Source organism: Limanda limanda, chromosome 2, assembly GCF_963576545.1.
Source record: "Limanda limanda chromosome 2, fLimLim1.1, whole genome shotgun sequence".
Classification (NCBI taxonomy): Eukaryota; Metazoa; Chordata; class Actinopteri; order Pleuronectiformes; family Pleuronectidae; genus Limanda; species Limanda limanda.
In genome coordinates this window covers 19,627,087-19,641,906 of record NC_083637.1, presented here as the reverse complement: position 1 = coordinate 19,641,906, position 14,820 = coordinate 19,627,087, and the positions used below count along the sequence as shown (strand labels likewise).

The 14,820-nt window shown below is 41.1% G+C and overlaps 1 protein-coding gene across 1 annotated transcript in view; it reads left to right on the top strand.

Annotated features, from left to right (window-relative positions):
- The window catches only part of ube2o (ubiquitin-conjugating enzyme E2O), a 32,895-nt gene that overhangs the window by 12,361 nt on the left and 5,714 nt on the right, over positions 1 to 14,820 (top strand). Inside the window, exons 2-16 of the mRNA XM_061066863.1 lie at positions 6,924 to 6,983; positions 7,374 to 7,484; positions 7,758 to 7,855; positions 7,982 to 8,045; positions 8,775 to 8,918; positions 9,500 to 9,609; positions 9,873 to 10,023; positions 10,133 to 10,190; positions 10,470 to 10,632; positions 11,185 to 11,340; positions 12,556 to 12,710; positions 13,036 to 13,148; positions 13,314 to 13,442; positions 14,104 to 14,193; positions 14,306 to 14,597. Of these exons, the coding sequence (XP_060922846.1) occupies positions 6,924 to 6,983; positions 7,374 to 7,484; positions 7,758 to 7,855; positions 7,982 to 8,045; positions 8,775 to 8,918; positions 9,500 to 9,609; positions 9,873 to 10,023; positions 10,133 to 10,190; positions 10,470 to 10,632; positions 11,185 to 11,340; positions 12,556 to 12,710; positions 13,036 to 13,148; positions 13,314 to 13,442; positions 14,104 to 14,193; positions 14,306 to 14,597 (1,894 nt within the window). The remainder of the gene's footprint in view (positions 1 to 6,923; positions 6,984 to 7,373; positions 7,485 to 7,757; positions 7,856 to 7,981; positions 8,046 to 8,774; positions 8,919 to 9,499; positions 9,610 to 9,872; positions 10,024 to 10,132; positions 10,191 to 10,469; positions 10,633 to 11,184; positions 11,341 to 12,555; positions 12,711 to 13,035; positions 13,149 to 13,313; positions 13,443 to 14,103; positions 14,194 to 14,305; positions 14,598 to 14,820) is intronic.

Here is a 14,820-nt window from a genome sequence, read left to right as displayed (position 1 = left end):
TAACTGCAGTGCAATACAAACACATTTGTGAATTCCACATTTTCATCCAAAACAATCAATTAATAACAAATGTTATTTAATATTATTTCACTATTAAGCTACTGAAAAAGGATTTAAAGCCAGTAGTTTCTGAATGAGGAACTTGGCTGGAGAGTTTCAGGATTTAGTGTGTCTAAGTTAAATAAGACTCAAATCTGTGTGAAGTAGACCGGGCAATTAATGGCTCGCAGGAAATACATCTCGCTCCAGTCCTTTTTTGAAAGGAATTGGTCTGTTCTCCCCTAGGAGAAGAATAGTGTAGTTTTCATTTCCCCAGCTCTAGTGGTTCAGCAGAAAGCTGATTTGTCAGAGGTTGAAGGCTGAGGTGCAGGGCGTGGCGCTGTCATCATGACTGCACTGGAAGATCTGCGAGTGGAATTTCTCATAGGATATACAGGGCACAGGCAGGCGAGAAACCCTAGTATGGCACCTGTTACTTCTGAATCCATTTGACTTGTGTTTGTTGATCTGAAGGATTGTTAGTACAGAAATGAAGATAATGAGAGAAAGACAGAAACCAGAATGACAGAGCCTGGCGTAGTGAACTATCAGTGTGGAGAACAGGCGTGGCCCTGAGCTGCAGTCCTCTGCAGTGTCTCTTTCTCCTCCTCCTCCTCCTCCTCCTCCTCCTTCTCCTCCTCGTACAGCACCTGAATAATGACTTGTGTTAATTAGGCCGGGAAGTCCAAGCAAATACCGTCCTCCATCGATTCTTGTTATCAGTCCGGGCCCTTCTACCACTGCAGCTTGAATGGAGAAGTAGCCAAGATTGTATTCCATCACCGCACACAAATAGACAGTCACTCTTGTATCTGTGTGTGCAAATAGGCAGGTCTTTTTCTTTTGTTGTCTGACTCCTTGCGCACCACCACCTCACCGCCTCTCCTCATCATCACTACATGAGCCATAGCAACAGTCAGCTGCTTTGTTGTACTCGAGCTGTCTAGTTCTCTCATCATTGTGCAGTTTGTGTTTGCAGTAATGCGGTGGGTACATGTGACGGAGGATGCATGCGGATGAGGAGGGGAAGTGTTCGAGTCCTGTTTTAATGAGGGATGTACTGTGTATAGAGTGCACGTGTCTACTACTCAAGGTGTTTTTGAAATTGCATAAATATCCGCAGCTATAAAGTCTGGGCATGTGTTTGACAGAGCTTTGTTTCAATGTGCCTTGTATATGGGTAACATGAAGAAGCCTCCTACCATTCGACAAACAGCTGCTTCTTTTGCAGACTGTAAAAACTCAAGACCATCCCCTTTTCTGTGAATCAAAGAGCCCAAGTCAAAGGTATCAAAGGTCACCAGGTTGCTATCACAGGTCCTAACACAATCTTTTAAATTCTTAACCAAAACCTTTGGACAAATGTGTAAACTCCCCCTGAACGAGTGATTCACATAACAAACCCAGATAAAGCGTTATCCTGGTTAGATAATCCCTTATTGAGAAGCCTTAATATCTGGCATGTAAACACCCTATTCAGTGTTCTCATCATTATCTACCATGATGGCAGATGCTTCCTCAGCTTGAGTTGTATCAATTAGTTTAGTCACCAAAACCAAAAAATAAGGTCCCGCAGTGAGAGCATTCCTCCGCCAAGGCTGATCGGCCATTTTATCACCATGTTTCAAATACATGTATTATGATCAGATACATAAACCATGTACACAGAAATGTTTTGCCATCTGCTTTTGTTAAACACAGGCAAAATATCCTTGCTATGGTATAGTAATATTTGTTACTGTACAGTAACCCACCAAAAATTATTATTTTGTTACTCAAAATCCAGATCATTATCCAGATATGCACCAAAAGTTCATCTGCATTATTCATTAAGAAATTCACAAAAAAAATCCTGCACCCTGCAAAGGAAGTGAAAAAAATCCTTTATCCACGCTCTTAATCAAATCTTCTCCACAAGTTAATGGTTCCTTCCTCAGCCCGCACCTTCTCCTTTCACCTAGTTTCAACAAAATCGCTTGGGCAGTTTTTGCGTAATCATTTCGTAAACGTTTATTCCAAAGGTAAAGTGAAGATACATAAACTAGCAGTAAGTACTCTGGAAATCAACTGAAGCTGATTTCTTCCTGGCCTGATGAGAAAATTAATTAGTGGCAGTAGCCGTCTCTGCTATGGAAGGATCCACATAACGTACTGCAAATGCCAGAGACAAATCCACTGATTACTTTTCACTTATAAATTACAGATTCCTTTAGGGAGCAGGAATTAAACATTTTTCACGATAGCTTACTGTTTATAATGCAAAGCAAAAAACAGGGTGATCAGTCTATCAATCCTCTGTTCAAGCAGCACATTAGACTGCTGACATCCCAAAGAAATCCCTCCCACGATGAAGAAAACTGTAATAGAATCTGGAAAGGCTTTTTTCAGGACTATGGTTTTTTTGGATAACGACATTCTCTGCTCGCTCCTCTCTTACTGGAGAGGAATCACACCCACTGCAGAGACGTGCTGCTCTGTAGCAGAATTTTTAATTTTTAATCTTACAATTACAAGATATCCCTCATCTCTACAAGAGAAATATAAATTACACAATATTAGCCGGTAAGACTAACCACTAACAGCTGTTTAAAAGGTCCTGTTGAGGTCCTCAGTAATATAGCTGTTATCTAAGGTGTCTTAATGTTGAATTTATATATTGATTTTAAACAATGTTTTTGATCTGTTGAAGAAATCTGCCCATGTACTGCACTGCAGCATGATGCGCTGAGAGAATATTAATGAAGAGATGTGTGCGTACGTGCACTAACCCCCAGCAGCAGAGACATGGGGAGCAGACAGGCTGCTGTTTAATAGATTTCAAGGGAACATGGCGACTCATCGATCGTACACACGCTCTTCCTCTTCCAGAATTCAGTGGAGTAGGGTTACAGTGAGGCAAAGCAGAGGCTGCCAATGACCCGTGTGTGTGTGTGTGGGAGAGGGTGTGTGACAATGTCCTCACAGGTCCATCACTCCTATAATTGGATGTCTTCACACAGCCCATTTCAAGAGTTGGCATGACTTGCAGGAACTTTCTTCTACTTATCGTTTTCACACATTTAGGTAAAACCTGCAAAAAAGGTGATTGACTCCTTTCCCTTTGTCAGTAGAGGAGTTTTTCTTTCTGTTTTCATGTTCTCCTGGTGAGTCACGTTATACGTCACAAACACTCCTGAGGTCAAATCATCGAACACTGTCTTGCCAGTGTTGCACCTCTATCTACCTCGCTCTAGCTCACTTTACCACAAACTACCACTAGCTGGCACTATTTTGTGCTGGTGGTACGTGTTCTTGTGCTATGGTCCATAATATTTTTACCGTCCATAAAGCAGTTTAAGACCGAACTTTTGGAGTCTCATGCTGCTTGTTTTGTGATTGTTTGTGAAGTATGGTAAAATATTTCCTTCTCTATGAAGTCCAGACTGTCGTTGTGTGGATGTGACAGCACAGTTAAAATCTATGATAACAGCTCGACCAGCTACAACTAAAAACTTCCTCCCCTCATGCTGCTTCATCATTCCTGATTTTAAGATTGAGAAGAGTCTGCCAACAGGTGCTCCTCCACTTTTCCCAACTTTAGTGAAATTTGATTGAAAATCTCTCCTCTCCAGTCATTACTTAGTCGGCAGCAGGCCCCATCTTTTTCATTTCTTCAATCTCTTTACTCCTAATTACTTTCTCCTCCTCTTCCTCCATCTGTCTCTGCCCAAACTCAGAGGCGCTGGCTGCCACTGAGCTGTGAGTGCTCTGCCAATAGAGCAGCTTGTGCTGTAGCTCACAGTGTAGAGGTTCGGCCTCGTACAGGTAGATTCTTGAAAACACTCTTCTTGACATTTTCTTTTTTGCGACTAGTGCAGTGCTCGTTGAAAACCTGCCTGTTTGGAACAGGCTTTTGTCTTGTCCTGTGTTGATGCTCTTGAGTGAAGATTTCATAGTCAATCTTTTTCATATAATAATTTTTTTTTTTTTTTTTTTATTATCTGTTGGTAGAAATTTTTAAAATGTAATTTATTACTTTATTTGACTAAAGCAAAGTGCTGCAGAGAGTCAAGTCTTTACAATTTGTGTAAAGACAAAGTAATGAAACCAAACTGCGAATCAAGATAATCACATTAATCAAGGTAAAAGAGGGGGGGGGGGGGGATCAGGTAATGCACATGTTAAACTCTGCCGATCTGCTGCCTTAATTCATAATATTATGGCTGTTTAAAGTTTAGCTAATCAGGGAACTTATCTTTCAAACACCATAAATTGATATTTATATTGCAGAGGTTGGAAACGTTATATTAGAACATCATGATTTACTTTCCCGTTCAATGATTGATCTCCGTGCTCCTGACTTTGATTGCCAGTACATTCTTGGGTAAGATCGTCCCTCAGCAGTGAAGACAATAAAAGTTGATGACTTGCAGAGAGGCTGTGAGGAAATAATAGCAGCAGTACTTTGTGCTGAAAAGTAAATGGATGATATATTGGTGTGAATGCTGGTTGACTTTCAGTAGAGCTGCAGACCTCTCTACTTGTTGTTTAGTAGAACTGTACAACCTGACTCAGCTGTCGTGTGCAAAATCTTCCCCTTCCACTCTATTCAATTTCAAGGAGGTCAAGTAGAGTAGACTCAATATACATGTGTTAGTGACAGGAGTCAGTATTGTCTACACCTTCCTTTGTTGTACATTATATTATATAACTTATAAAGATAAGTGCTGAGATCAGCAGGATCATTGTATTGGTTGCCTCCACTGAGGAGGTTACTTGTTTTATTGCATTTAGTATTATTATTATAATTTTATTTATTTTTGTCTGTTTGAAAATGTGTGGGGTGGGATATGACCCAATGATGAGCCCATTGAATTTGGAAGTGGATCTAGAAAAATGGGTTGATCTTTATTTTCCTGTTTTTCCTTTTTCATTCTTTCGTTCACTCTCTTTCCCAGGACTGATAGGGCGTGAGGCTTTGTGTATCATGTAGTTGATGGTTTTGGATGCCAACTCAGGAAAGTGCTAATGTACAACATATTGTTTGCTTAAATAGACCCTTAAGCTTAATTATTAGCTCAGTTTGAAACTCAAGTATTAACCAAGGACACAGAACAAACTAATGAAGAAAAAATTATGATATGTGGTTGAAAGTTTTAGAAAATGTCAGGAAGTTCATATTTCAAACTTTTAAAGAAACTAAAGGAACTGGAATGATTTTTTGTTATGTTGATTATTAGTCTTTATGCTTCACATGCAGGTGCATTTCCTCATCTGCCCATTCCTTTGTAATGAGAATACAAGGCTGCAGGTGTTGACAGGATTTTTGCCAGAAGGCAGTGTGATGCATCCGTCAATCCAACACTGCTCTGAATAGTTAAATATCTTTAATATCCCCTCTGGCTCCAAATGAGGTATTGATGCAAGATGACAGCGTTCGTATCCTGGATCTTCTGGCCTCCATTCTGCACAGTACGGGGAAGTGAAGATGTGTCGTCCATCTTTATATACAGATGGAAGGTACTCATGCAGGCCTGTGCATGTTTTAGTTTTGCTTTTTAATTCTGTGTCTTCAGTCTGAACAGTTGCTATCAGGCCTAGTGTGACGCAGTGGAACTTTGCTCACAGGAACAAGGTTTTTTTCCTCAGGGAGCTGAGCTTGTGCCAAGTTTAGCTCAACAGCTCTCTGCCCTTGTTCTCGCTCTCTGGGCTTGTAAATCTTGATCAATACAGGTTTTGGCTTCATCTGTCCCTCAGTCTGCTTTTCCAGATCCTATTTTTAGGTCTATGTTGATGAATTATTTATCGTGGAAATAAGGGATGGGGGACAAAATCGATTCCGTTACGAATCGCGATTCTTGTGAATGACTATTTTAAATCGCCATGCTGCCTCCCAAATCGATTTAAATTTTTTTTTTTTTTAAAACATATATTTATTGGTTTTATACGGGGGGGCTATATTGGGGGGAGGAGCAACATCACCCCAGAGCCTGTTGACCAGTTCTTGTTTTTGGCTAAGAATCTAAAAATACCCAAGCACTAGCTTTGCATAGCCTACATGCAAACAACAATGAAGCATAGCCTACTTTTTGTTTATTTCAAAGTTACTATTTTGAGTAAACTTTTATTCATTCTATTTAATTTACCTTTTATTTATTGTTTAAAAGTAGCCTAAGTCGCATACATTTCTTAATCTGTCAGTTTGTGTGCAGTTGACTGGGGCTATACAATAATAGGGCACATTTTTATTTATTTTCTCTATTGGCTGCCCGGCAGTCATTAAGTTAATGTTAATATTTGAAATAAAACTTGTAAAGCTCTAAGTGAAGTTGATTTGTGTTGTATTTTAAGGTATGATTCTACTTTTTTCCATGGTCCAGTATTTAAAAAAATAAATAACCAAAAGAAATCTCAAGAAATCGTAATATCGAATCACAATACTTACAGAATCGCAATACCCACAGAATCGCAATACATATCGTATCGCCACCTAAGTATCGTGATAGTATCGTATCGGGAGGTCCCTGCCGATTCCCGTCCCTAGTGGAAATGTGTTTGACATCTTCAGTGGTCATCATGCTGCTGGATTAATGCTGGCCAGCTCAGTGAAATGTGTCTCTGTTTAGGCGACAAAACCGTTTCATCTCCTCTCGGGGGACATCTTGGCTCTGCTGACTGTGCATGTCGCTGTGTCCTCACTGCTCTGACAAGGGTGTGACAAATCCGATCAGTTATATCGTCATGGACTGAGTGTGAGCAGTTCAGCGCCGGGTCACTGATCTGCAGTGGGGCCAAAATAAGAAATGATGATCCAGTTTCAGTGACAGCAGCTTGTGCTGGTGTAGGACGTCTTAAAGGTGAAGTCATTCAGCAGATCTAAAGTTTCTTCATTCTTTCTTATACAGCTGAAGCTTGAAGACCGATCTATTGTCATCAGAGACATTGTACGACGGAACCATTCCAGTGTAAGTGAAGTCATCAGACTGCATCTTTTCTTTGTCTCTAACTCTTCTTTTGTCACTTTACCTTTTCCTTTTTTGTCTTGTTACCTTGCTTGCTCTTTTTCAATCATCTCTCTCCCATTGTCAGTCATGTCACTGTTCCTTTTGCTGCATCAGACATGACTGGAATACAACTGCAGGTTGATGCTAACAGAGGACTAAACAGAGGCTTTGTGTTAACACCGCTCAATGTGGATAAAAACTGATGACATTTTAATTTTCTTATGGATCAAAGTGTTGTTTACCAAAAATTGAATAGCTTACAAACGATACCTTAAAGTGTATGTGATGGACAGGATATTATAATGCAGATAATGATGACACGTTGCTGAGCCTGTGTTTGTTACATTACAGGACAACCAGTGTGGTATTGTGACCAACATTAACATCGAGTGTGCAGTGAAACTAGTGGGAACTAATTGTGTTCTGTATCCAGTGAACAGCAAAGACCTGCAACACGTCTGGGTAAGAGACTAACCTTTTATTTTGAAACCGATGAGTAACTAGTGTTGTACGATCCTGTCATTTCTGGTTGCTTCACTGGAAAAATCTAGCGCATATGTAAATATATGTATATTTTTTATTGGGAAATGGTCATGGTGTTATAAAGCAATCAGGTGATCAGCCTCGGATGAAACAAAAATGCTTGGATTGGAGAAAAGTTATTGTTTTAATGATTGTTGATGTTTGATAACAATGTAAAACTGATCATTGTCCTGTTGTGATCGTGTTCTCAAGTCTTTCATGTATGGCGACTACATTGCCTATGACTTCTGGCTGGGGAAAGTGTACGACCTGACTAATCACATCATCCTCAAACTCTCCAATGGAGCAAGGTAGACTGTGTGTCTGGTGTGAGATTATAAAACATGCACTGTGACCGTGTGTAAGTCTGCCCCATGCTGGCACACGTTCATCACTGGATGTCAACCGGCTGTCTGTGTCTCTGTGTCTCCCTGCAGGTGCTCCATGAGTGTGGAGGACGGTGCCAAGCTTTACGATGTCTGTCCACATGTCAGTGATTCGGTACGTACCCTCAAGCTCTTATCTTTCACTTCAAGTAAACTCCCTGTTTGAAATTCTCTTCTGCTGCTGCAAGTCCGATCACTGAAACATGGTGGAAATGAGTTGTCTGATAGAAGCTGTTAATAGTTGTTCTGCTGGTTGACCCTGGGATACATTTTATTCATCTATAGTACTTATTTGTAGGTTTAAGTCTCTCTGTCCACTGTGATTAAAACTATCTCCATTGCTTTTCTATTTGTTTACAATTCGTGACTTGGTGGTTCTCTCCAAATTTAAACAATAATAAAAATGACTTGGATTTCAAGGTGTTATACACTGTTATACAGACTTATTAGCATTTAATGTATACAAACGAGTTTTCCCTTTTTTTAATTATGAACAAATATTTCAAAAAGTAACATTATTTCCACATGAAATTGGTCGTTGAACAGTTTATAATCAAAAATCTCTTCACCAAGGTTTGTGGTTACCATGTGTTCTGTAACTTTTATTAATGATATGTAACAACTAGAATGTGATCCATCTAAAGATCAGAGTTTTTTAACAGGTCACTGAATTTTCTCCCAAAAGCTTTTATATTTGGATTTTCTAAACAATAATGTACAGAAGAAGGGCAAGATAAAAATGTATACGCTTCATTGAAATCACATGACCTCTGTCATCAGGTGAAATGTTTAGTTATTCTTTAAAATGTTTTTGTTAAAAGCTTGTTACTGTGCTGCTTTCCAGGGTCTGTTCTTCGATGAGGCATATGGTTTCTATCCAGGCCAGGTCCTCATCGGTCCAGCCAAAGTCTTCTCTAATGTACAGTGGCTGTCAGGGGTCAAACCTGTCCTCAGCAGGAAGTGCAAGTTCAGGGTGGTGGTAGAAGAGGTAAGACAACAAGATGATATTGATGTATCGCACTCGATTTACACCATCATTTATTTGTGTATCACAACCAGTTTCAGAGCATCTATTCATTGTATTGAGGTTTCATCACTTCCAGCTGCAGTGGAGAAATTTCCATGATGAATAAATGTGATAGTCAATACTACTAAGGAATCTGTTCAATGCTATTTACGCGCAGAATGTGAATGACCTACTTACCCCACTTTAAAGACTCATCCAAACAATTGGTGCATGGCAAATCAGAACTGTGATCACTTAAAATCAGTGTGTTGTATATTTTGTCCTTTTTTTCCTATTTGTCTATCTGTACACTGGTGTCTGCTCATTGTTTTTGCAAATGACACAGAAGGATTAAAATCACTACAGTAATATCAGGATAAAAAAATCAGTTTAGACTTTTCAAGTGTTACTGTTCCGACTTGTAGAGCTCTTCATGGACACACAGGTCTGTGTAAGATGGAGTAAAACAATGAATACATGAAACTCTTAGTCAATTTGATGGATTGCTGCGTGCAAAGCTCTTCTCTTGTTCATAAACTGTGGTGTCATTGTGTTTCCCTCAGGTAAAGGTGGTTGAACTGAAGGTCACGTGGATCACCAAGAGCTACTCCCCGAAAGGCTCTGACAGCGTCTATCCACCTCCCTCCGCCATCACACAGGAGAATCTCTGCAGGTCAGTCAAAATTTCAGTCCGTATTTATGCATCCCCTCCTCTAGTCGTAGTTGTGAGCTTAAGTTTTATCATGGCTTTAAGTTTTATTTTCTTGCAGCTTTAATAATTTAAATAAATTAGACAGCTGCAGTATGCTTTTGTTTCAGGTATTTCCCTATATTCTCAGTGTTGGGTTCAGTTTGAGTTGAGGCCTGAATAACAGAAGAAACTGTTACTGTGTGTTGTTCCTCATGATGTAATGCTATTCTCCTGGTTGGGTTTAGGGTGAGACGTCTGGGCTACTATGACCACACCCAGAGGCAACTGGGAGAGAGGGCCCTCTACATCTTTCCCGCCAAGGGGGACGCCACACGCATCACCTGTGAGGGACCCGAGGGTGCACCTGTCCTGCCTGAAGACCCTGTGGCCAGAAAGGTGTGGATAGAATTTGCTATCTGTTCATGTGTGTTTTGGTAAAAATGTAACTCTGCTTTCTGTTGTAAAACCCATTTGATATTTATATGTATGTGTGTGCTTCCTGCAGCTGAAAAGGATGTTCAAGAAGGATGCAGGAAAGAAGACGGAGAACACCGACACACAAGGTACTAAACAACACACTTCAGATAAACCAGTAGAGGAACACACTGTACACACACACGCAAACACACACCACTTCCTTAATGTTATCATTGTCTTTGTCTTGAGCTCACTATCTTGTATCAGTGAGACGGACACGAGAGCCAGTGCAGTTGAATAGAGGTTTAAGTGGGAAAAGATAAGAATAAAGAGGGTATAAAATGTATCCTCCCACACAAAGTGCTTGGTCCTTTATCATCATATTCATCACCAGACAAACTTTTTTTTTCTCTGTCCATCACAAGCTGAAAACAAATCAGAGCAGACAGACTCGTCTCACCCAAACAACAACAACGGTCCGGCGGTGTTCATCCCAAACCCGCCAGACTCACAAAACACGGACCCCCCCGCTGAGCACGGGGAACAGGACGCCGATGACGAGGCTGCAGAGGACACTGACGACACCAGGTGTGATTGATTGTTCCCTTTTCCAAAGTGTCGTCATTGTGATTGTAACAATGCAACAAAACTTTTCTCTGTGGAGATTAATGCTAAGCCGTTTCTAAGTTTATCATGTTCGGCTTAAAAAAACACAACCACAGACTTGAACCACCATCTCAAAGTGTTCAAGTATAAAGCTTAATGAGCAGAGTAAATATCACAGGTCCGTTTCTGGATTTCATTTTATAACACAGTTTCACAGTTTGTTGTGTGTAAGTCGTCATTATCTCGAGACAAATCTTCACTGATGTCCTGAAAATCAAACCAGTGAATCTGATAATTTAAGAATTCCTTGAGGGAACTTCTTCAAACAAACAGTATCACATGACCCTGAGTCTAGTTTTACATAAAAACTTTAGTATAGTCTGTTAATCAAGAATACAAATAAATGTCAGGTTCTGTAGTTTTTGTTCTAACCATCCTTATCCTGCAACATGAAAAGCATCCTGTATTTGTATTTTTATATGTTTTCAATGAGATTTCTGAATAATGACCATGGCACTCGAACTGTGGCTGCAGCTCTTTGACGTCGTCTGCGAGCTCCACGGCGTCGTCTCAGAGCGGCGGGCTGGGAACAAACCGAAAGAAGAGCATCCCCCTCTCCATTCGCAACCTGAAGAGGAAGCACAAGAAGAAGAGAACCAAGTTCTCCCGGGAGTTCAAGCCTGGAGACCGGTGGGTGCACAGCAGAGGAACACACAAACACATTTCCCTCTGGCCTTTTTTGGGCTCTTTGATGCCCCCTGTATCTATTCCAACTAAAGCTCTTTCATACTGTAGATATAGATTATACTTTATAGGTCCCGAAGGAAATCGAAGAATAAAATGACTGCGTCTCTGATATAAGGTGATTGGTAAAGTGACGTCACCTGCTGCTCCTTGTACACATTAAACCATTGACTTCACCAGTTACCTAATGTTAAATCAACCAATAGCTGCTTTTCCTCTGTTGGTCCAGTCATGCACACGCTGAAGCATTCATGCACGCACAAGTCTTTCACATCGGACTACTGGTCAGGTCATTGCCTCAAGCACAAACTCACACACACAGCCTCAGCTTGTGAAGAAGCGACAACACACACTTACAAACTCTTGCTAGTTTTAAGTGTGAGACTATAGTTTGGGCTGGTGACGACAATTTTAGTTGAAACATTATATTAAGATTTGAGACTTCCGCACGTGTGCTGCTCTTCTGTGTTTGACTCCTCTGTGCATGATGATGTCAACGCATATCTGTACATTTTCTGAGAGATGATTCTGACCTCGCCCTAAACAAAAGCATCAGAATACAAATCCAGCGGTCTGGTTTGGTGGCAGATTATCAGACCGGGACCACCATTCATAGATGATTCACAAAACCTCTCCTAGCGGTAGGGCAGTGAACAGAAACGCCTCCCTGACACTCCCCAGAGCGAACCTCTCTCAGGAGCTGCTGGCTCCACAAGTCCTGCTCTCTTAGACATAACCAGAAGCTGTCTGCCTGCTCTGAGAGCTCGCTAGTGGTTTTGTATAGCTCCTTGCCCTGTAGCCCTAGGTCTGGGACAAGGTGTAATGTTGAGTGATGTTAAGAGCTGGGTGTCAGTGAGGCAAGCTAAAGTGATGAGAGGAAGAATTGAAGTAGAAAGGGACAATGAGAGGGAAGATTGTGGTTCCAACACGGTCAACACAGAGACGTGTAGAGGGAAGATAAATGGTACAGAGGATAATGAGAAGAGGACAAGAGGGGAAAATAACTGTTTTGTTTCTTTTTGTGATGAGTGAACAGAAGGTGAGAGAGTTGAGAAACATCATTTAAACGGTTTTAAATTGTTCAGAGTGTCTAAACACTATAAACTGGGACATCTTGCTGTAGCAACATGCAGGTCTAATGTGTGTCTGTGTGCTGTGCAGGGTGGCAGTAGAAGTTGTATCCTCTAAGACCACAGCTGATGTGATGTGGAAGGACGGGCGGGTGGAGAAGGGGATCCGATCAAACAACCTCATCCCCATCCAGCACCTCGACGGCCATGAGTTTTGTCCCGGGGACTTTGTCGTAGACAAACGATGTAAGGAAAAATGTATCCATAAGACAAATTATGACGTAGGAGTCCACTTGTTTAGACCTGTGAAGACGTAGCATGTGTCTGTGAACTGTTTTATAAAATCTGCTCTGTCACCTAGTACTGACAGTATCTAGGTCAAATGCTGAAACTGTTTGTAAGTTGCTCTGAAAATATTTAAAGGCTGCAACTTTACAGCCAGATAGAGTTTCCATTTTCTGTCTGACAAATCCTTTTTCCAGATGAATCTTTTTTTCTTGGTATCTGGTGTGATTTGTTTTCTTTGTTTTGCTCTCTAAATTGTGCACATGTGTTTGGCTGCTCTCCTCAGCCCAAGCCGTCCAGGACCCAGGAGTGTACGGTGTGATCCAGTCCGGGGATCACAAGGGCAGAACGTGTGTCGTCAAGTGGATCAAACTCAACTCCACCAGTGACGACGTGGAGGTGAGTCGGCAGCACAAGATTATAGCGTTTGTGCTGTAATGTCAGAAAATGCTTTGGTTAGAGAAGGGAAGAATGTGAAATTGTATGTGTTAACCATAGTTACTTCACTCCATGGTATTAGCAGATGTTATTTTTCTTGATACAAGGTTGTCTGTTTTAATTCAGGTTATCGGTGTGGAGGAGGATGTCAGTGTGTATGATATCGCTGACCACCCAGATTTTCACTTCCGCACCACTGACATCGTCATCAGAATATGGAACTCAGAAAACGGAAAGAACGACTGTGAAAATGAAGTGAGAACATCTGAAAATACATCCTGTTATTTCATGTTTCAGCCCAAACTAAACATTAGTATATTACAGCAGGGGTGTTTCAACAAGGTCGGTGAAGCACGCTATTGTGTGGGGCCCCAAGCCGAGAGGGGGGCCCCCTGAGAATGATTACTTTAGTCCACATAAATGACAATATTGTGATAACCCTATTCTATGATCAGCGATGTACAGGGAATAGCAATGACACCATGGTCATAAACCACCTAACGTGGCCCCATGTCACCAACTTTTTGCTAAACGCTTTATAATTTAAGAGGTTTGGTTTAAAAGTAAAAACTCTAAATGCTTGTGTATGGACTTTTAAAGTTTCATAATACAAGAATAAAGAGGCTGGAGAGTTTAGTTACCACCCCTTGGTCCCTTTTGCCTTAGGCCCCCAAAGTCTTCTAACATTCCTGACTACATTGAAATGTAGGATCGATTAAAGTACTTTTACTTTCGTGCTAAATACTTTGATATTCGTCTAAATTGTTAAAATCATGCTCTTTTAAGCAAAGACTTATTTCTTAGCTGCTCGAAGTAAGACATCATTTATTTTCTTTCATTTTACTTTGGGTTATCAACATATTTATAAGCTCAAACCTTCTATTTGTTGATTTAGAATTGTTTGTTTCCCCCCCAGACGTCAGTGGGCCAGGTGTCCAGGGTGGACGTGAGCAGCAAAGTGGAGGTGGTGTGGGCAGACAACTCACTGACCATCGTCCTGCCACAGGTAAAAGTTTATCCTACAAACAGTTCAGTGTCATTTTTGCTTTAGAAGTTAGATGTCTGTCGCTGATGGTCTCCTTACTCACACACACACACACACACACACACACACACAGCACCTTTACAATGTGGAATCTGAGATCGAGGAGACGGACTACGACTCCGTGGAGGAAACCAGCAGCGTCCTGTCCACGGAGGAGTGGGAGGACGAGAGCGACAGCTGGGAGACGGATAACGGACTCACCACCGAGGATGATATCCACAATGCAGATGCGACCCCAATCCCCACGCCCACTGGCTCCACAAACTTCATCATCCCCCCACAGGAGGGCAGCAAAGACAGCCCCACTAAAGCCGTTTCTGGAGACGAGGGAGAAGTAGCTGTGGCCAGTCCGTCTTCTGGAGGAGGTGGGATTCATTTATTAGTTCTTAATTTCAAGGGATTAGTGTCAACTTTCTCTTCTCAGTCAACAGAAACGCTACAGTGCTTTTACTTTGAAATTGGCACAGAAGGTGTTGCAAATATTTATATTTATTTGTTTGCGACATATTCAACAGAAACTATGAAGACAGAGGTCTGTTTTGAGTAAATAGGTGAAACCCCCTGACTCTTTAGAATGAGAGTGGCCCA